The following is a 22,350-nucleotide window of genomic DNA, read 5'->3' on the forward strand; positions in this document are numbered from 1 at the left end:
TTCAGTCAATTCAATGGTAATTCAGAAAAACTACGAGCTGGAACTAAAACTAATGCTAGGCTATGGATTACAGTGTTAAAGTCGGACCCATCACTGCTGCACTGAAGCTAACTCGGGGGCCACTATGCAAAGGTTAGATCCCGGTTTGCTGTGCAGATGTTATACCCTGGGCTGCTGGTCAGACGTTAGCACTAGGGCTGCTGGACAGGTTTTAGATGTTGGTTTACTATGCAAATGTTTAGACCCCGGGTTGCTGTGTATACATTAGACCCTGAGTTGCTGTACAGATGTGCCAAAGGCTACAGTACAGATGTTAGACCCTGGACTGCTGGTCAGACATTAGCCGTAGGGCTGCTGTACAGATGTTAGACCCTGGTCTGCTGGTCAGACGTTAGCCCTAGGGCTGCTGTACAGATGTTAGACCCTGGGCGGCTGGTCAGACGTTAGCCCTTGAGCTGCTGTACAGATGTTAGATACTGTCTTATGCAGATGTTTAGACCCTGGGTTGCTGTGTATACGTTAGATCCTGGGTTGCTGTACAGATGTGCCAAGGGCTGCTGTGCAGATGTTAGATCATGGGCAGCTGGTCGGACGTTATCCCTTGAGCTGCTGTACAGATGTTAGATGCTGTCTTATAATGCAGATGTTTAGACCCTGGGTTGCTGTGTATACGTTAGACCCTGGGTTGCTGTACAGATGTGCCAAGGGCTGCTGTGCAGATGTTACACCTTGGTTTGCTGGTCAAATGTTAGCCTTGGGCTGATGCACAGGCAAACGTTATTTTATGGGTTGATCTGCAGACATTAGGCCTCGTGTTACTGTCTGGACATTACACCTATGGCTTCTGTAGGAAGTTTACACACAGGGAAGTACGGGTTCGGCTTGATATACAGAGGTTAGACCTAGAGTCACTTCACAGAAGTAAAACCGAGTGCTCCTGTCTGGAAGGTACACATAGTGCTGATGCGTGGCAGTTAGAATTTTCTGTCTTCAATGTCTGTTAAACCTTTGACTGCTTTATGCAAAACTGAGGGATTCTGTCTGGAAGTTAGATCTGTAGATGTGCTGTGGAAATCAGTTCTCCAGGAACGGTGTAGGAGGCAGGTCTACCTGTGCTGTATGAACCTTAGACCTCTGCAGGCTGTATCGAAGTTTGTCATAGCGGTGCAATATAGAAATTACACCTCCTCAAGCTTAATGGAAGTCAGACCTAGTGGTTGTGTATGCAAATTAGACCTCCAAAGGCTGTGTGTAAGTGAGACATAGTGATGCTGCATGGAAATGTGTACTCTGCAGGCTATATGGAAGTCGAACGTAGTGATGCTGAAAGCAAATGAGTCCTCTGTGGGTTGTATAGAGTCAGGCTTAGTGCTCCTCTTTGGAAATTAGACCTCCGCAGGGTTTATTTAACTCAGACCTAGTGATTCTGTGTGGAAATTTGACCAACAACTACTGTATGAAAGTTAGAATTTGGACTGCTGTGCTGAAATTCAAGGGCTGATGTATGAAAGTTAGACCTTTAGGTGCTGTTTGGAAATTGGATTTCCACAGGCTGTATTGAAGTGAGACCTAGTATTGTGTTGAAATGAGACCTCCACAGATGGTACTGAAGTCAGACCTAGTGATACAGTGTGGAAAATAGGCCTCTGGCTACAGTGTGAAAGTTAGTCTTTGGGATGCTCTGTAAAAATTAGATTAATAACTGATACTGTATTCAAATTAGATCTTAGACTGGCATGTGGAAATTAGACTCAGGGATGCGAATGTATTCTGTATAAAAAAGAAATAAAATACAATTAAAAAAAAAGAAATGAGACTTAGGGCTGCTGCATGCAAGTAACTCCTAGGGCTGCTTTGGGGGAATTAGAGCTATGGCTACTAGAGATGTTTGACCTAGGTCTTTCTGCATAAACATTAATTTTTATTGTGCTTTATAGACGCTAGAGCAATGGTGACTGTATGAAAGTTAGATAACGACCGTTGTATGGGAGCTAGAAGTAGAGCTATCTCTCCATCTGTCTGTCTGTCTGTCTGTCTGTCTGTCTATCTATCTATCTATCTATCTATCTATCTATCTATCTATCTATCTATCTATCTATCTATCTATCTATCTATCTATCTATCTATCTATCTATCTATCTATCTATCTATCTAAGTATCAAAGTTAGAGGTACGGCTATTTTGTGGAACACAGGGATGCTAAATGGGAGTTGGCACTACTGTTTGGAAGTTAGATCTGTGGTGCTGCTTGAAAGATAGATTTACTGCCCAGATGCCCAGAAGTTAGACCAGTGGCGGCTGTCCAGAAGTTAGAGCTAGATTTGCTGAGGGCTGAAAAACAGCAATTGCAGTAGGACTCAACAGGAGGTCTCATAGTGTGGGTTCCTGAGTGAAAGTCAGGGTTAGGGGTGCCCATTCTGTAAAGGTTCAGTGCCTTCGGCAGAGCTGCAGCTTCTGTGCTGAAGGCATAGAGACCTCCACCTCCCAGGCCGAGATCTCCAATTTATGTCGGCGGGTCTTTTTCCAGTTCAGCGGAGGACTTCCCTCTGCTGGAATCTCCACCACAGTCTAAGTAAGACCACAAGTGCCAAATTTCAGACAGCCGCTGTTATATACCATTTGCTTCTGTAACTATAAATGCTATCTTTATTTTATTTCTGGCATAACAGTTAGTTGCTGTTAGCGATTAGCTAGTACGCAAGATACAGTCTCAAGACCATAGATAACCTTGTGATGCGGGACGCAGACAGTTCAGTATCACCATACCCACTGGCTGTGTTATTCTTTAGAGTAATTGAGCAAGACCAGTCTATAGTAGCCTTCTTACGGATCTTCATATTATTTTGCAGCCCATTTTCCTAAACGAGGTACTTGTGAAGTTGCCCACTGACCCTTCCGGAGATGAGCCCATCTTCCACATTTCTCACATTGATCGAGTCTACACCCTCCGAGCAGAAAGTATCAATGAAAGGTAAGGAGAGCTAACCGGTCTCTAAGGTGGTGATTCCAGTAATCATCTCTAGTCAGTCTGTCTGGTATCACCTTACAAAACTGCACTTGGGTGATATGAAAAAATTTTGTAGAGCACAGGCATATCTTGATTGACTGACAGTAATATGTAATACTAACACATGTTTTGCAAAAGAAATTCATGTTGTTACACCAGTAAAATCTAATTTATTTTACAAACAGTTCTGTGCCTAAAAATATCCTGCCTTGATTTAATACGTTCTGCGAGTTTCTGTTGAATTTCATCTGCAAGTCTATCATCGTGAGCATTCCCGATATTTTAGATAGTGGAGCAAGAAGCAATTATAAAATATAATGACAGGTTGTAAAGCTCAATCTTCCAAGAAAAATGCTTTTGCTGTGCGCATGTTTAAACAAAATAGAAAATTGCGATACTGATATTTTTCAGATTTTACTTTCTCCAACACTCTGCAACAACATTGTCATTTTTACCAAATAATAGTTGGAAAAACTCAGGTCATCCCCATTTCAAACTCCTCCCTCAAACCCTCATGATCAACACATAAACCCAAGTACATAATCTATACTGACTCGTGTAACACGGACACTGATATTACTGTTTTTTACAAAGACTTCTAATCAGTCCTTATTTCATTGAAATGATGCTTCAACAGGGACAAAAAATTGTCCCGGGTTCCAAAATAAAAGTGGCCCACTTTAATGAACCAGGTAGTTAAAAAAGGGCCCCACATTTGCAAACCCGGCCAGTTTTGAACTGTACGAGTATTTTGCAAAGTAATGCAGACTGAAATTTCACAAATACATTACTTTAAAATATTATCAGATGATATATTTGTTCAAAAATCACATTTTGTTTTTTGTTTAAACTCACGTATAACAGTAACATTATCTTTGTGCCAGAGCATTGTGTTGGGGCTCACAGTGTACTCTACTATTGTCTCTTCTTTATCTCAGCCAGTTTGAGGTTTCAAGTCCTGTCTTGGTCTCCTTCCTGTATTAGAAGGCCGGTCTCTTGTTGTTATTTCTCTTAAATATGATGCTTAGTAATAATCCACCAATTTTGTCAAACAGACCTCCAAGGTGGGCACTCATCTGGGGTGAAATCTCAGATTTCTTGTTAACTGTTGTCGCATGTCCAAATTTGGCAGTTTGTCATCTGTCCTCACTAATGTCATCCAGACTTCTTCAGCTAGAATCCATTCTCTTACTAACCATCTAGCTACTTCTGGTGCTCTAGAGCTGAGCCAGTGCAATGCTAGTAGGGTTTGCTCTTGAGGTGTCCCGGTTCATTTTATTGGGAACACTCCGGAGATGGAGTTTAACTCTTGAAGATGTTTGAGGGAAAGTTTCTCAATCACTTAATTATTAAGGCTTTCCTTTTGTGGGTTCAAATCTTTTTTATTGCCTTCTAGTGCTTATAATGGTGGTTGGGAGAATTGGCACCATCTGCTCCTTATTCATTCTGTCTCAAGCTTTCTCATGAAGTTATCTATCCCACATCCAAAGGTGCCTTTATCATTTGATAGAGAGTAGATCACCATTTGTCCTGGTTATTATAGAACCAAGTTCCCAAGAAGAGTCCATACTGTGCACTCTTGGTATGTCTCATTGTACCCCAGTCATAATGCAATTTGCTCTTTGTGGCTTTTGGACTAACTATGATTTCGACTTGTTCAGCACATATTTGTACCTCACAGACACTGCCCTCAGCGCCGCTCAATAGGCCCACTACGGCTTTCTAGGTAGAAGCTCAGAGGACTTATCTTTCAGAAAGACAGCCATTTGTTCTGCTCTTTCCACCTTCATCAATGTTCTCTTACATCATAAGTCATTGTATTTGGTTTATTTCTGTATACTTTGCGACGCCTGCGTTGGGCACATGCTCAGAAAGCAGGAGCATGACATGGATGGATAAAGGTGCGGTAATATATTCAGCCCGGTTATACTTTCCAAGGTGGCATGAATAGTCCTTCAGGAGGGAGGACAAGAAGGCAAAAGAGTAGGCAACGGACTGCTTGTCTGAGCAAATCATATAATGGAGGTGGGCGGTGAAGGTGGATGAATCAAAGTAATAAGATTGCTCGTTAGTAATTGATGCGTGGTGACTTTTAAATGGAGATCTTGTTTAATTATTATTGTTTGCAAATATCTTTAAACTTTTATTTCAGGACTGCTTGGGTTCAGAAAATTAAAGCGGCCTCAGAACTTTATATAGAAACGGAGAAAAGGAAGAGAGAAAAGGCATATTTAGGTAATGATAAAGTGATCATGAAGTATTTAATTTAAGTATCTAGAAATCAAACTCATTCTGAAGATGTCTCTAACTTTCATCTTTCACAGTTCGCTCCCAGCGGGCAACAGGTATTGGCAGATTGATGGTGAACATTGTTGAAGGAATAGAGCTGAAACCGTGCCGGTCACATGGTAAGCACTGGTTTTGTTTTACTTCGTTGTGGTTTGGACATTATGGCAGGTGCTCTTCTTCATTTTTAAAGGTTTTATTTCATTTTTGCTGTTAATTTCCAACACAATCGATATACAAACAACTTAAGCACAGGTTACCAGTTTACAATGCAACCATTTGCATTGCATATGCATATTCAGGTCAGTTACCACTGTGCATAAACCATATCAGACATTGTATAAGTTGACAAACCCCCTGGCCACCCGCTTCATTAAGTCAAATTACAAGCCCCAGCATTGTCAGCCCAGCCGGGTTAGTCTGCCCATCACAGAGGGTCTCGCATGTCATTATCCTAGGAGGAAGGCAGCATCAGTGAAGCATATGTGTCTAATGCACCACAAGCACTAAGGGCCTGATTTAGAGTTTGGTGGGCCAGGATACTCCGTCACAAATGTGACAGATAGCCCGTCCGCCATATTACGAGTCTATTATATGCAATAGTACTTGTAATATGGCGGACAAGATATCTGTCATGTTTGTGACAGGTGCAGCTCCTCCTCTAGGGCGGAGGAGCATCCCCCCACAAAGCCAAAACATAAAATGGTAATAACTTTTGATTATTACCATTTTATGTTTCTTTCTGCATTGCGGGCTGGTGCATGGGAGGAGCGGTCCGAGCAGGGCAGGAGTGGTTTGCCCACTCCAGAATGCGCATGCCGGTTAGGTCGGCCCACTTGGGCCACCCAAACCAGTCCTGCGCACTCTGTACTTCTCCATGCAGAACATGCCTTCCCCTACAGCCCCTGTCTGGGTGGCGTCCTAACCAATCACAACGCTCCACTGGAGCGTTGTGATTGGCTTAGGGGAGGGGAGGGGAGGCGGCTTGCTTCCTGTTCCTGCCAGAGGCAGGAGAGCAGGAGCAGTGAAGACCCGGGACCCGGGCCGGCAGAGAGGTAGTTTTAAAAAACAAATGTTTACAATTCTTGACCCCACCCCCTCCACTGCATGACCCTACGCCTGCCCCCCACCCGCGAGCCATGCTTGCCGTTACTGGTTTGTGATGGAGTAACCCGTCCGCCAAACTCTAAATCAGACCCAAAGTCTGTCAGCGACCATGTGACCCACCCTATGCCGGTTATATACTTTGTATGGCCAGTAGCAGCAACAATGTTACAAAGCTCCTGTTATTAGCGAGGACCTCATGTGTCCATTCCAGAAGGGCCATTAATGAAACAGGAGACTGAGGAACTTCGTCAATTTGCTCAGTTCTATAAAGATTTCTCTCCAACACTTAACGAGGCCTGGACACTTCCATTCAATATGTATAAAGTACGCCACATAAGTATTGCATTGACTTTTCTGCTCCGCTTTAAGGAAAAATGTACACAATGACACAGGTATGTAATACATTTGATGTTGAAATTTCAAATATAGTAAGCTTTGCCTAGTGTTTAATGAGACATGTCTGGTTTTAACAGAACTGCTATTGTTCATCTGATATATCATGGCCGAGATTATTTTCCCACTGTCTTCGAGATGCATTGGGTGTGATTTTCTCCTTTAGGTCTATCTCCTTGTACAATCCAATTACCATTCTCTCCAGGCCATTGTTGTAGTATTATTTTTTACAGTGCATGCATCGACCCAGGCTCACCCAGGAGACTGCCTGAATATACCTTGAACATATTACCCCCCCCCCCCCTCAACTGAAAGAAATATGAGGTGACCCTCACTATATAATTAGCCCATTTAACAAAGCCTTAGTTTATTAAGCTTCATATAGCATGGGGCTTAACGGTCAAGGCGATTATTAGGCAATGGAATTTGCAGGCGAGTATGCTGCAAGAGTAGTAAAATAGTTAGCTAATTTATGCCACGCTAAAAATATGCAGGTCACTTGGTTCGTCTGTCTTGTAGGTCTAGCTCTATCTCCCAAAATCCTAGTATTTTGGTGCCATAGGTCTGCTGACTTTTTCAATCACTGCTCTGTGAGATTGCTTTACACTTCTATATCAATATTTGGTGGATTGTACCTAAGCAACATAATTATACAGTTCAATATCTGGGACCACCCTGCTCCCCCCTACTCATAAGGCAAGGTGGTTGCTTTCCAGCTAACCCTGGGTTGTTTTCCCACCTAAATGTGTCTGGACAATGGTGATTTAATCTTGGTACTACTATGTTTTAATAAGTGCAATCCGATCTGCTATAGATTGGGGAAGATGTATCCATTAATCTACCTGATTTTGTATTACACAGAATGTTTTTCTTATAGTACTGCCGTTGGAGTCTCTATGTAGGATGATAACAGGTACCTGATGCACTTTTCCATCCAAACCAGTGGATAGTCAAGGGATGGTTGGTCCTGCTATTAGTGGGAAGATTTCCGGTTTATTCCAGTTGATATGTACCTTACATTATGCCATAGTTCGCGATCTGTCTCTAAGGACTAGAGATAGGTTAACATCAGGGTATTCAATACAAAATAGTATGTTGTCTCAATAGAGAGAAATTAATGTATTGCACCTGCCCAGGCAGATACATTTTCTTCATGATATTCGTGAATAATGCATGCCAGGGGCCCCATAGCTATCGTAAACAGAAGGGGTCGAAAGAGGGCATGCCTGTCTGATGCCACTAGTGATATGTATCTCCTCAGATAACAAATCATTGACCCTAACCGTAGCTATTGTATCTGTATGAAATAGCCTAATCCATTTGACAAAGCTCACCCCATCCCCAGCCTTTCAATCATTTTCAGCATAAAGTCCCAAGGCGATGAATCAAACGCCTTTTCGTTATCAAAAAAGGCGGCAGCCACAGGCAAAGCAGGGTTTGTCTGGTGCATTAAGTTAAATAACAGTCGCAGTTTTAAGCTTGTAGATCTCCCGATCGCAAAGCTCAAGGCCTGAGTGATCAGCAGTGATCAGGCCTGGCTATAATTGTGGCCAAGATTTTCACATTAACATTAATTAGAAACAGTGGTCTATGGTAGGAGCACTGTGATTTTCAGCCAGCCGAGCTTGAGCAATGTTATTATCAGAGCTGCACGAAGAGTAGGGGGCAGTATACTTCAGACCTTAACTTCCTCTCACATTTTTAACATGTGAGGTACTAGAAGGCCCCAATTTTCTATATACAAGTTATCAGATAAGCTATCACTGCCTGGCATGTTCCCTCCCGCCATGTCTTAATCACTGCATGGTTCATAAGGGATCCCTCTTCCAGGGTTCTAAACAGGCCATTATGGCCCTTTCTAGATAGTGCTATTGTTCCTGGTCAGGAATTGAGGGTGGGCTGACTTTCATACAGGGTAGTGTGTTAGGCCTGAAAAGTGTCCAAAATGTTACCATCCACCCATACTATGCCGCCCGTATTCATGACCACTCAGTAATGCCCACTGGAGCTTGACTAATCTGACTAGTGTTCTGCCATTATGGATTTCCATGACTGTGGCGCAGACACATAAGGGCTAGTATTCTGCCAGGTTCATCCTCCTCTGCACAATTTCTTGCAACAGCATATTTCCCTAAATGCTCCACCTCTGTTAGCGGTTTCATTATATCTGTAAACAAGCTCCTAGCAGTCTAGCGAAGGAGGGTGGAACGGGCTGTTAACACAAGCTCACCTGTAAACTCTCCTCTGCCAATGGGTAGGCAGAGTTTTTGCCGAACTCCGCGCTCGAGGCGTAGCGCAGAGTACAAAAAACTCTGAGAACTCTGCCAGTAGAGCGGAGTTCGCCACTCACCCATTGTTTAGAGCCACTAAAATCCAGATCCATGGTTTTACATGTGGGATCAGAAATAGCAATAGGTTCTATGGTGGAATTAAAAGCAATGGATGTTATGTGTTTATTGATTAAAAGATAATCTATCCTTGACATAGTATTATGAGTGTGAAAGTAGAAAGTGAATTTGCTGCCTGTGGGGTTGTTTCGTCTCCAGGGATCGCTAAGCTCATGCATTTTAATTAAGTGTGTCATCAGACTACGTAATTTACTTGGACAGTAAGAGAAAGCCTATATTGTCTGGAGGTCAGTGTGGGTTGTTTTTAGTTCTGACCAGAAGTTTGGGACGTCCCCTGCGGAGCTTATATGTTAGGAATATAAAAGTTAATTCCATTTATATTTAGTTTATTTAAAAGCCATCTACTATTCTTGTCATGGATAGTATCTATACAAAAACCCCTGCTTTTTAGTCTGAGTCCAATCCCTGCGGTACTGCTTTGGTGTCTATTCTTAGGTGAGGAATCTGTGGTTAGATGTATCCAACAGAAAAAAACATGTTACTTACCTCTGGCAAAGGCTCATACTTATGGATACTATCCATCTGCAGATTCCTCACTGCCCTTTCGGGTACCCAGTCTGAGGAGTAGCTTCTTTTTAACATCTTAATAGGTTACAAGTTAGTCATCAGCCCACTGTTAGCAACAAGAGTTCATGGCTCCATATCTGAGGGTGTGGAAAGGTAAACAACAAAAACTGACTTCAACGTGCAGGGGTGGAGCTTATGTGGCTGCTCTCAATCACTCCCACTGGCTATGAAGTCAGCAGGGCACCATCTAGCGGCGCTTGGGAGTATTGTTATGAAAAATTTCCCAATCCAGTCTGACAGTCCTCATGGAGAGACCCCATACTCTGCTCTCCTACACCCACCAACTTTGGGGATGTTGCTTCCTCCTTACTATTTGACTTTATGATGGAGAAATGTCCTGTCACCATGGGCAATGAAAACATATTTCAAGTTGTAGCACTACTTTCTCAATATCGATAATAATGGGACTGGAACATACAACAGACAGGAGAAAGTATTAGAAAACAGGCAGTGGTTACTTAATCTTTCTTGTTAAAATACAAGGCCTGTTTACATTTTGTGACTCAGTGCGAACTGTACTTTGCTAACTATGTGCTGTGAATTTCAGGAAAGAGCAATCCATACTGTGAGATCACCATGGGCTCCCAGTGCCACATCACCAAGACGATCCAGGACACGCTGAACCCCAAGTGGAACTCAAACTGCCAGTTCTTCATCAAGGACCTGGAGCAGGACGTGCTTTGTATCACAGTCTTCGAGAGGGATCAATTCTCACCGGATGGTATGTGGAGGGTAGATGTACCCATTGACTTAACATGGGATTCTTAGTAAAAGTACATATTTTAAGGAGCACCCAGTGTTTGATGTACGATCCTTTACAAACTGCAAAAACGAGGTGTTATTATTTTTCAGTATTATTATCACTACAGAAAATGACAGGATATCAGATATTTCCAATATGTGCGCTATAAATAACAAGCATTAACAAGAGTTTGAGCTATTGGCATTGTAAATGACAATGTATTTTATTTATGTGTTGTTTTTAAAACAGATAAATAAAAGGCATTGTCATTTACAAATCCAATAGCTTAAACTCTCACAAATGCGAGACCTATTGCATTGCAAATGCCAGCGCCTGTACTATAAATTAAGTGTTAGGAGAGATTTTTGCACTTAAAGAACCTGATACTTGTTTTTATACCGCTACATTCATTCTAAGTGCAATTAAGGCTAGAAAGAGTATGCTGTTCTAACATTAATTTTATCCCTTCATCTTGTTTAGGGAAGTTTTATTGATCATGCACCGCACACTTTAGATTCTGTACCTTCTAAAGCGCATGTGATTCCATCCCTCGTAATCATAACCATGCTATGCTCCTATGAGTCTATTGTTTACATATGGAGTTATGTTATAATTTATGCACTTTAAACTGCACCTTGTGAAGCTCCGGTGTTACTTTTAACTCTAATTATGTAAAGCTGCAATGTGTTTACTGTTTACATTAAGAGAACTGATGTAACGTACGTCAAATATTGGAAACCTGTAACCGTATGTCCATTTAACACATATGACCGTAACAGGGGATGTCGCCATGGAAGGTTACAAAAGGAGACAAGGCGGTACTAAGGAGGAACTGCTAAGCCTATTGACCAATGAACAGCCATAGATTACAGTAGACAATGACACAAGCCAATGAAAAATATGAGTGGAGAATAGCCCTCACCCATTATCCTGGCATGCTTCATCAGCAGGCTAGCCCCCCGAATAGACATAACCCTGTTTCCACTGCCACCTATCCCGCTCACCAAACAGTTTTTTATGAGCTCTTAAAGACCATATATTTTTATTGGAGACCGAAAAATGACTAAAAATACCTAGGGTGCCTTCCAGTGGAAATGTATTCTCTTGGTCTCTGTAAGATTAAAAACCTAAGGAGCTATGTGTTGCGAGAAAACTACAGTGGTTTTCATATCTTTAAGCCAACATGTTTCATTCAGTTATTTAAAGCCCTTGCGGTGAAGGGAGGTGGGTGGATATGTAGGGTTCTGACTTTCAGCAGGACTTCGGTCCCTGTGCTACCAATGTACATGCATAATAATCATGTCACATGAAAATAAGATTTGTTTGTTGCTAGCTGCTATTTTTCAATAATGTGACATGCTGTATACTACACACAAGTGTTCCACTCAATAAGGTGACACCCACACCTTCAGGCTTATTTCTCAAAATGATGGTAACACCATCTCTCGTACCCAGATTTTTACAAAATTATCCTCGGGACTGAGGATGAGGGGTACCTCCATAATAACACACTGTATGATTCCTAATAGTTGCAGTCAAGGTGCAAACGTAGTCTCTGAGAAGGACAATGTCCTCAAAGTAAGAAAATGGATTATCACAGTTACTTAGCCAAGGGTCCCTGCATCCTGACAATGTTGGAGATCAAAAGGATGCGCCATTTAAAGGATTCTAGTATCTCCATGAGTAGGCTGTGGTGCATCTTCAGAGCCTGACGTGACGCGTCACGTTGACTTTGCCTATGCCTGCCGTCATCATGCTCTTTCGGCGCTAAGCTTACTGTGAGTTTTTGGTATGGTGCACAAGAGGCTTTTGCTTACAGACACCTAACTTAGGTGTTTTTAGGTCCGCCTTAGGTGTCCTAAGGCCGACCTTAAACCATGCTTCAGGCGAGAATGTGCGCCTTATTCTCATCCATTACAAAGGCGCTTCAGGGATGTTGAGCTCCAGCCAGCGCAGGTGCAGCTGAACCATGTCATGGTTTGTGGGGTGAAACAAATAGATGCCTAATGTTGGGTTTGCGTATGTGTGACATTTCAATTTATTTATTGTGCTTTTGTGAGACATTTTCGATGACTCGTGTAATACTTTGAGAGACACTTTATATACAATCGAACAGAGCAGTTATGTCCATGTAATGAGATAAATATCAGATATGAACTCCTTTTGTGCATGTAATGGTTAGAATTGTGGCTGTCAACAGCCCTCGATGTTATGACCTAAAAAACTGATACTGGCTGAAAATATCAGCCATTCAAGATGAGGGGAGAATCCACAGACATACCAGACCTCTATTTCTCTCATTGTATATAGAATGACTTAACAAAGTCTAGGGCTGCACAAATGAATACCCAGGACAGTGCATTCCAATTCTTGGTGAAACTGACTGGCAACTCAATATTCAAAGCATTCATTTTCTTGACCTCAGTTGGATGAAAGGTGGAGTAGGCTCTGAAAATTCTGACCACTGTCCTTCAGGTTATGGCAGGTTCTTCTGAGCAGAATGCAGACATTGAACAACTAGTTGGGGGCTCATCAGCCATGTGTAGCTTGTTTTCAGTGATACGGTGTGCCACCCTAAGTGGGACATCTATACCCAGATGTAGGCCCAGGCACACTGGGTCACTGAAACCAAGATACACCCGGCTGATGAGCCCTAATCAGGACGAAACCAGTCCTAAGTTGCTTGTGTTCCAGTTCAGGGAGGACTGACCCGTCAGTTTGGGCTCTACTGTTCCCATTGGAGCAGGGTCAAGACTGACTTTCATATGGCCGGTCCAAATTGAGATGACATGGTGGGTAAAATATATTGATGGACTGGGATGCGGCCCAAAGTAATTACCAGTGCCTGAAATTAATTCAAGCATTTGATCCATCACTTTTTGTACACTTTGTGGTCCCCGTCACTCACAGCATGTGTTCCTCTGATATGACAGTAACTCCCAATCACGTGTCCCTGGAAGGCGAGGGCCACTAGAGTAACAGTAAAGTAGAGGGCAGACCATGCACATAAGAAGTCAATGGCCAGTAATATCAGAATCACTACTTACGCTCATGTTACTCGGTGAATTACGTTAAATAATTTTGGGTGGAGAAAGAGCAAAGAGAATTAGAACATCCATTGTCTCTGTGAGTTTATTGAAAATCAACGTGAAGCAAAAAATATTTAAACCACTAGTTTTAGTCGCACATTGTGACTAATATTGTTAAATTGTAAATAGGTTGCATGCTTGAGAGATTTATAGTAATTTGAAAGTTTGTACCTAAAACGTGCATCTGACCACAATAACGCTATAATGATGTCAGTTTTATGTAGCTTCTTTCTCAAATATACTAGTTCTCCCCAAGGACAAGATAAATAACACTTCTCTGCCAAGCTTTATGGTAGACCTTTATCTAACCATTGGGGGGTTACAATTACACATACCATCATAGTCACTCCAAATCACAGTTGCTGTTATATTTGTTCCAAAGTGATTGTCTCGTAATAGGTCGCCAAGGAGGTGGCCAGAAAAATGCTGATGCTCCATAGGGACAACCATGTAATGAGGGCAACCCTATGTTGACATTGTATTACATCTTTAACTCTTTTCTGGTGTAAAGTTGGTTTGCCAGTGTTCAACTAAATGTTAGTGAATTAATCTCATCGACGTTTAAGTTTTATTCATAACTTCTTTTGAGAGTTTTCCTCTTTCATATGTACTTTTTCAGATGCTGACCAAGCTCTAGTTTCTGTCCAGGAATGGTCTGTTTGTCACCACTGCTTTGTAGTGTTTTGATTTAACTTTTATTTTTTTTGTCTGGAGGAGTGGGTAGAAGTAAATATGTTGTTCTTAAATATTATGTGATTTACTACATATTAAAAAAGCAGAAAGTCGAAAATATAAACAAAAAATTACCTGTGGCTTATTTGCTTTATTTCGACATATACAGTGTTTTTTCTTGGTTAATCATATTTGCAGTTTTCTTGTCCCATTTTAGTACAAGTTTAGGAGAACTAAAAACTTCCACAAACCTTTGATTGTACACATATTTTCACAGCTGAGCGTATGAATCCATTGTTTCTTGGCGGGAAGATTTCAACAAACACATATTTCTGATTCACCTAGAAAGCTTCTCATTGGTCTAGACTCTTATCAGATGTATCTGAACAATGTAATACTTTGTGCAGAAAAGCACATAGTTGAAGCATCTAGTACGTCATACCTTAGAACAATGTTTCTTGACCTGTGCTCTATGAACCCATTCGGTGTCCACAAAGCCTACTCAGGGTGTCTGCCACTGCTTATAAAATTAAACAATACAAGATTAATAAAGTAAATATACATAAAAAACAAAATGTAAAATTAGAAATATTAAAATTCTGTAAATGTGAAGGATTTTAAAATTTGAGGCTAAAAATTAAGTTGGTATCCTTAGCATAATTTGTGGTAGCAGCACAAGTACAGTGAACAGAATCTAGTATGGATAATTCATGACCTCAGTTGTAGCACTGGTATGCATAGACAAAAAGAGAGCATGCATTAAGCACAAGAAACAGAAAGTGATATGCTAGAATCTAGCATATTACTTCACATTTGAGAAATAAAACCACATTTTCAAAACCTTCCCATTAAAATGAAGAGTTAGATTTTTGTTTGTGAATTAAATACAGGATTTCATAATCTGTGTTCAAGCTATACTTGTTTCTGTGGTTTTATGTATTGCTTTGAGGTACAAATTGAAGAAAGTGCTTAGATCGACACCTGCTTCTAGTAGTAATTCAGTGGGGGGGTCCCCGGCTTCCAGTAGGTATTCAGTGAGGGACCCCATAAGTCGAAAGTTTAAGAACCGCTGTCTTAGAGCAATGTGATGATATGCAACTCAATGCTTATAAGAAGGGAATTGTGGGAAAGGGAGCATGCTATGCTCTCAACCCTTTGGGTGATAGTTGCTAGGGATTGTGCCTCAAGCTGGCTGTCTCAACGGTGTCACTTTCTGGGAGACGTTTGGTGAGAATGTTCTGCTTCTTGTGAGACTGCACGGGCAACCTGAACCTGTATTTGCGCTGGTGTTTCAACAGTTTTTGTCAAGACGATAGATGGATGAAAAGGTTCAACGCAGCCTTAATTCTTTTGGGGGCAGTAGGGGTGAGAAGACATTAACCAAAAAACACTTCGGGTTGGGGGATCAGTAAATTGCGGTGGCAAAGGCTGTGAAAGACAACCTGTGGAATTTGTTAATTTTTGTTGGACATAAGAGACTTCAGGTGGAAGCTGAAGATTTTAACAGCTGGATGAATACAGACCAGGCCACCCATGCTAAAGTGAAATGACATTTTTAAAAAGTGTCCCGTGTTGATAATAATTTTGAGGATTGAGAAAGACACAGCGTCTACATTCTACATCCAGGCTGAAATTAAAATGAATGATTTCTTCTGAAAAATTCGTAAGTACATATTGATATATAAACAAGGCATGCATAGTAATGAGGTCTCTCTTTTGTTTCTTTTTCAGACTTTTTGGGTCGAACAGAAATCCGTGTTGCGGACATTAAAAAAGACCAGGGCTCTAAAGGCCCTGTCACCAAGTGTCTACTCTTGCACGAAGTGCCAACCGGAGAAATAGTAGTTAGGTTGGATCTGCAGCTGTTTGACGAACCGTAGGCGGCAATGCATTGAGTGACATCAGCCAACGTTCCTCTTCAAATAGAACTGTTGCCCATTTGTCTGCAATAGGACATCAAAAGAGGAACCAACACCTGTTGTCACCAGAAATACTTGTCATAAAACCCATAATTCCCTTTTTTTTTTTTTTAGGAAAATTGTCTTTTTTATGTGGATGTTTGGGGCCATTTTCAGAATATGTACTAGAAGTAGCAGAGATGTAATTTATTCCCTGGGATGGACATTTAGCAATGAACATAGGCAGCTACTTCTATGCAAACCTCCTCCATATACTGTGTTGGTTTATCTCTTAGATGCAATGTTACTATTAATAGTTTCTGGGGAAGGTTCACCAGGAATGTTCCCATTAAAGCGATACACTGTAAAGATGGCGCATATTACCTGCCGAGGGATGCTCTGATTTTTAATTGTCTAAAACCGTTCCAGTCATTTTAAGAATCTACTTTTTAGTAGGTTAGAGTGTGATAGGAGCTTATTGTAAATTATAGTATGTAATTTTCCATAAGTGGGGTTGCATTTCAATACATCAACACGCTCTTTGTGTGAAAAAAAAAATCTAAAAATATCAAATATTTTCTGTGACTACTAAAGTATATATGTCCCCTCTGCCACATTTTAATGTTTTTACTTTGTTGGAGTTGTACTGTACGTGCTGTCAGTGGTACCCACAATTGAATAATACTGAAGCTACAAGGACTGCTGCTCACTTCGCTGGACGTTAAGGGATAGTGCGGAGTCCAGGTACGAACAAGCGATCACTGCCTTCGCGCAGGAAGCTGATTTATACTTGTAGATTTCAGTGGCAGTCACTACTTTGTTGATTTTACAGTAGCCTAAATATATGTTTACGCCGTTGGCTTTGATAACCTCGTTTACAAAAGAGATAAAGGGATAGACATGACAATAGACCATGCCTTTTTAAAATAATTCTAATGACTACTAACAAAACAGCTCATAAATGTTTGTATGCTTATGAAAATTATGGTTAGTTTAAATGAGGCAAAATCCAAACTTCGGTACCCATTCCTACTTGGAGTCGAGAGTATCTGCCAGGCTTCTGGGTGTCGCAGTTTATCCGCTGTGTGCAGGCTGGAGAGCGTTCCTACAATAACCACAGAATCAACGCCAGGGTTGTGCCTCCAGTTACAAAAGCATGAATGTTGGGGTCGTGCCTCCAATGACAACAACATTAAGGACAATGCTGTGCCTCCATTGATTACTGCATGAAAGCTAGGGTCGAACCTCTATTGTCAACAGCGTGAAAGCTGAAGTTGTGCCCCTGCAACAGAATGAGGGCTGAAGTCATGCCTGCCACGATTATGTTGTCAATTGAGCAACTCCAGACATTGGTTCTGAAGTAGCAAGTTTTTGAGGAGCTGGTCTAAAGATTTATTTGTTGGTGGTTTCCAGAATCTCTCATGCTACCATATTTGATACATTGTCTTGCCATCTCCAATTCCTGGTACTATCCTCTACTCTTACATAAAAGTTTGTTCGGCAGCGTCTAAACATTGGAGAGCTGGGCAGCCCCACAGTAAGCACTGCAGAAAGGGGCATTCTTCGTTAACAATTTTAATGTTATGAAGTAACTTTTGGGAGCTGTATGGTAGACTCTCTTTTTGGCCAGGTCGGTCCATCATGTGTCAGTGAGACCTGAAAAGCATTAGACGCCAATCAATACCACCATTTAAAAAAAGGAAATTAGGTCAAGCCAGCCCTATTCATGTTTTATAGCTAAGATACCATGGATATCCAAGAATGATCTTTGAGGTACCATGGTTGTCCATTGTTGATAGCTGGGATACCATGCATATCCACTGAGAGACCATGGTAATCAATGTCATTGAAATAACCCAGATACTCATGGTTGATCATTGAGATACCATGCAAATCCATGATTGATCTCAGATATACAATGTATGTCCATTAGTGATCATGGAGATCTCGTGCTTAACCACTGTTATCAGCTGGGACTGCACGGGTATTATGGTTTATTCGTTGAGATACCACAACTATCTGTGGTTGATCACTGAGATACCACGGATATCGATGCTGGACACAACTATCCATGGTTTATCCGCGAGTTACCATTGAGACCCGTAATTTGCCCATATATGTAAGAAAGAGTCTGGATTCCGCTGTTGCTACAGTAAGAACAAACGCAGCGGTTGTCGATAGGCACGCAATAAACTGACCCTTGGTGTTGAAAGCCGCTCACTCACAACCCATTATGCTGCACATGGTTCCAGAATATTCAAGCACTTTATTGCTAAACCTCAGCCACATAGAGTAGAACAAGACCACGGGCAATAACAGATCTGTCCAAGGTAGTCTAACATTCCTTTTAATTAATTCTACAATTATAGCAATGGCTTGTGAGGGTCAGAGAGGAATGTGGCGATACATTTTTTAAGAACTAGGGCATATGCAGGAAACATTGCATAAATGGGTTGTAGCAATGCAATTTGCATAATTGCTACCAGCTTAATTTCTACCATCGCTTGCACGCTTTTTTTTAATTACTTTTTATTCCTGTTCTTTTCAAATATAGGCATTACCGACTAATGCATCTACTCTGGCTCTTTCAACACACTTATTTTTATCTCATTAGATCATTGCCTGACTGTTATCCGCTCGCTGACATATTTTTGTAATAATTTTGTAAAACAATTTGTTTTGTCCAGTCTGTTGAAACGTTTCCATTATTCTTGTGTTTTTTTAAATGTATTATTTATTGGCATGTTCTGCTACGGTACTAACTTTTTCCTCTCATCAGCAAATAACTATGTGTATATCTGGTGTGTTTGATATTTTTGGCTTAGAATTCTGCACAAGGGGCCAGATTATGTTGTACAAGTTTAGAGTCGCCGGTGGGAAACTGAATCTGTACCTGTGTGTTTTCATAACAACCACTGTTGTACTATATTTGTATGAGATAGAAAACGTTTACATTTCATACTTAATCGCTTAACTATTAATTTATAAAGGGTAGTTTTGAATTTTGTATGAGACAAGCAAAGGGAAGGAGAAACGGTTCTTTATTTTCCAGGATTTTGCAATGGCTGGGATGGTGTTGGCAGGCATTCTGCCCAGTGCGTGCACATGTCTTCTGAGGAAGTGAGGGGGCAAAGATGGACGGCGTCGGTTTGCACCATAAACAATTTATAGAATTTTGTACCTGGTGTCCTGCCTTGTTTACCTGACGATCTAAAGTCTTATTAAATTTGCCCTTCTAATTTTAATTTCGAATGCTCAATGGGGCCAAACTTTTAATATGATTTCTAATATACGCTACGCATGTGTGTTTTTTTCCCTAGCCCTGGCCAAAGCCGAAAAGTATTCCACATTTTTTAATGTCATTAATAAACGGTACTGTCTGTCCCATTGCAAATATAAATACATTCTATTGAATATAATGTACATGAAAGTTTGTGTTATGGTAGGGAAAAATGTTGATTAAATCTATTAGTGAAGCACATTACATGTCGGTCTTCTGTTCGTGTTCTTTCAAGGGTTCCATGTGCAATCTGTTGCCTGGATAGATGTGACATGCCTTTCTTGCATCGTGAGGGGCAAGAAGCCCCATGTAGATAAGAAAGTAAAGTACTGTTTCATTTCCTGAGAAAAATGCCTGCCTCATCCATGCTTCACCTGTACAAAATAACTAATGTCCAAATATTATTCCAGTACAAAAATCTTTGCAGTTGTAATGACCAAAGTCCTCATACAGAATCATTTTTGTGTTTTGTTAAGTTTTATAATATATCATCCAACATATCATCGACCAGCTCTTTATGACTTCATGGGCACTGCATCAGGTGAAAGAAAAAAGAGGCCCTATTGTTGGTTCCAGTCCAGCTCATTGACCTACAATTGACACATGTTCTGTATGTATGTATATTTTGGTATATTTAAAGCAGGAACCTATCTGGCTAGCAAAGGAGTGTTCTACAGGAGGTAAGCCCCACTGGAGATGCCCTGGGGAGGAGGTACAGATAATGCAATGGGTGAGAAGTTAGCCTGTTAAAGGTAATGTCCCTTGAAGGGGAGAGTTTTCATTTTGCGACCTGCGTTGAAGGAGAGTTGGTGCTAGTCAAGGTGCGGAGGAGATGTTGTCCTACGTCCTTGGGACGTAGACTGAGAAAGCTTGTTTTCTTTTTCTTGCAGTGTTTTGCCTCTAACCTGGCTATGTTGGGGTTCATTGTTTGGCATTTACTTTATGATATTATTAGTTTGTTAACTAGGTAAACAGGGCTCTTGGTGTAGCGGGCCTTGAAAGGGATGCAGCCGATCTTGACGCTAATACCGGCCTGCTGCTGGCGCCAGTGTAGATCTTTTAGCATAAAGATGATGATGTTGGATTTCTTCTGCCCGTTGGTGAGCCGTGCTGTTGCTTGAAGGATGCTTTTCAGCTCATCAGAGGTTCTCTGGGATGTCATTGAATGGGGAGTGACCTCCAGCTAGGTGGGAGAGTAGTAGGACTTGATCTGTCATTCTGAAGTTTTCTCCTGGGAGAATAGATTTCACTTTTGGGGGAGTGGAGTTGGAGCCAAGCTGTTTTCAACTTTATGGCAATGTGTTCTTTAAGCGAGTAGTTCAAGCCAGTGTAAATGTGAGGGATGTGGCCTGTTCTGTCAGTTGGGGCGTGAAGCCTGTTAGGTTTAAGTTAGGGAGTCATGATTGAATCAGAGAAAAATTGGCATTGTTGGCAAATGGGAGGGATTTAGCCTTTTTGGTGTTAAGTATCAGGTAGTTTATCTTTGTCCAGATTTGGATGAGTTCAAGACAGGCTTTGAATCTCTGTATGCCATTGGTTGAGGAGATTTTAAAATAGAGTTCAGCGATTTCAGCATACTGTTGGATCTTGATGTTGCTTTGGCAAGGATTGATCCCAATAGTTCCATATAAAGGATGAGCATTATGGGTGATAGGATGGAGTCTTGGGGGTGCACCCCACAGGTAAAAGGGGGATAATAATAATTGCTGTTGGTTGGTGAGTTAGGATGTGAATCGTTGTAGGATTGTGCCACTAAAGCTTTTGTGAGTTTGTAGGCTGTAGATAAATGCTGGCTGGTTAACGGTATCAAAAGCAGCTGATAGGTCCAGCACAGCCAGTAGCAATGGCTCCTTTTGTTATTGAGAAAGAAGGTGTCGTCAGCTACTTGAAGACTAGCTGTGTTAGTACCAGTGCTTAATTTGTAAAATATGAAGTGCAGGTGCTCAATATTTTTTAGGAGGCCACACCCACTTCTCTCAGCTCCACCCACTTCCACCAGTGGCTCCATCCACTTATTCTAGTTGCTCCAGCCCAGTGCTTAATTTGTAAATAAAAATAAGTGACGGGCCCTTTTCGGGAGATCACAACAGCCTGCACCACCCATTACCCCTGCCAGTGATAGTACCAGCACAACTACATACAATCTCAGTCCTAAAAGTGATACAATTCAGACTATTTTTACTATGAGAGCAGGGTCTGAAAGACAACTCGGCTTTACGTTTCTTGGATGGTAATTGATTTAGCATGTTGTGGTGCTCAGTACAGGGTTTTGCTCACAGAACTCATAAAGATAAAAGCTTTGCTGCACTTTCACCCAAGAATCCGATCAGGCGGAGCCACTGCCTTTCCCAGGAATACATCTGACAAGAAGTGAAATTCGATCAAAGGAAAGTACAGTGGTGCAACTTAAAAAATGCAATCTGTTGCATAAAGTTCAAAATGAAAAAGCATTGACTAAATCGATAGGACTGGCTTTTGTGTAGCCTATGTACAATATACATGTAAACGGGTACAGAAGAACTTATATGCACACCTTTACGAACAGATCACATAAAAGAATAAACGTATTTTATGTAATTGTTTATTTACTAGGACGTTTTATAATATACAACAATTGACACAAAAAGTACAGGGACATACTACCAATCTCACGCAACACACATACAAACACAGTCACAGTAAACATATGTACCCTCATACATGGATGGACAGATCGGGACAGTTAAGTAGAATGATTTATGGAATGATTTATGGACAGAATGAAAAGAGATACATAACAATAACACATACCAATGTGCCCAAACCAACAGACCAACAGGCACTTATCCACACAGACCACTAAAAACGTAGGTGTCCATGCACAAAAATAAACAGATAAACAAACAACCATGCATGCCGCCG

At 41.2% G+C, this 22,350-nt stretch overlaps 1 protein-coding gene across 6 annotated transcripts in view; it reads left to right on the forward strand.

Annotated features, from left to right (window-relative positions):
• Positions 1–19,650, forward strand: part of ITSN1 (intersectin 1) — a 1,645,471-nt gene extending 1,625,821 nt beyond the window's left edge. For all 6 annotated transcript variants that reach the window (XM_086935345.1, XM_086935347.1, XM_086935346.1 and 3 more), the window contains 5 exons: positions 2,850–2,971; positions 5,160–5,242; positions 5,332–5,415; positions 10,316–10,489; positions 16,003–19,650. In XM_086935345.1, coding sequence (XP_086791471.1) covers positions 2,850–2,971; positions 5,160–5,242; positions 5,332–5,415; positions 10,316–10,489; positions 16,003–16,151 — 612 coding nt within the window. In that variant the 3' untranslated portion in view covers positions 16,152–19,650. The remainder of the gene's footprint in view (positions 1–2,849; positions 2,972–5,159; positions 5,243–5,331; positions 5,416–10,315; positions 10,490–16,002) is intronic.
• Positions 19,651–22,350: the final 2,700 nt, after the last annotated feature.

The sequence above is a fragment of the Lissotriton vulgaris genome, chromosome 8 (genome assembly GCF_964263255.1).
Source record: "Lissotriton vulgaris chromosome 8, aLisVul1.2, whole genome shotgun sequence".
Lineage (NCBI taxonomy): Eukaryota > Metazoa > Chordata > Amphibia > Caudata > Salamandridae > Lissotriton > Lissotriton vulgaris.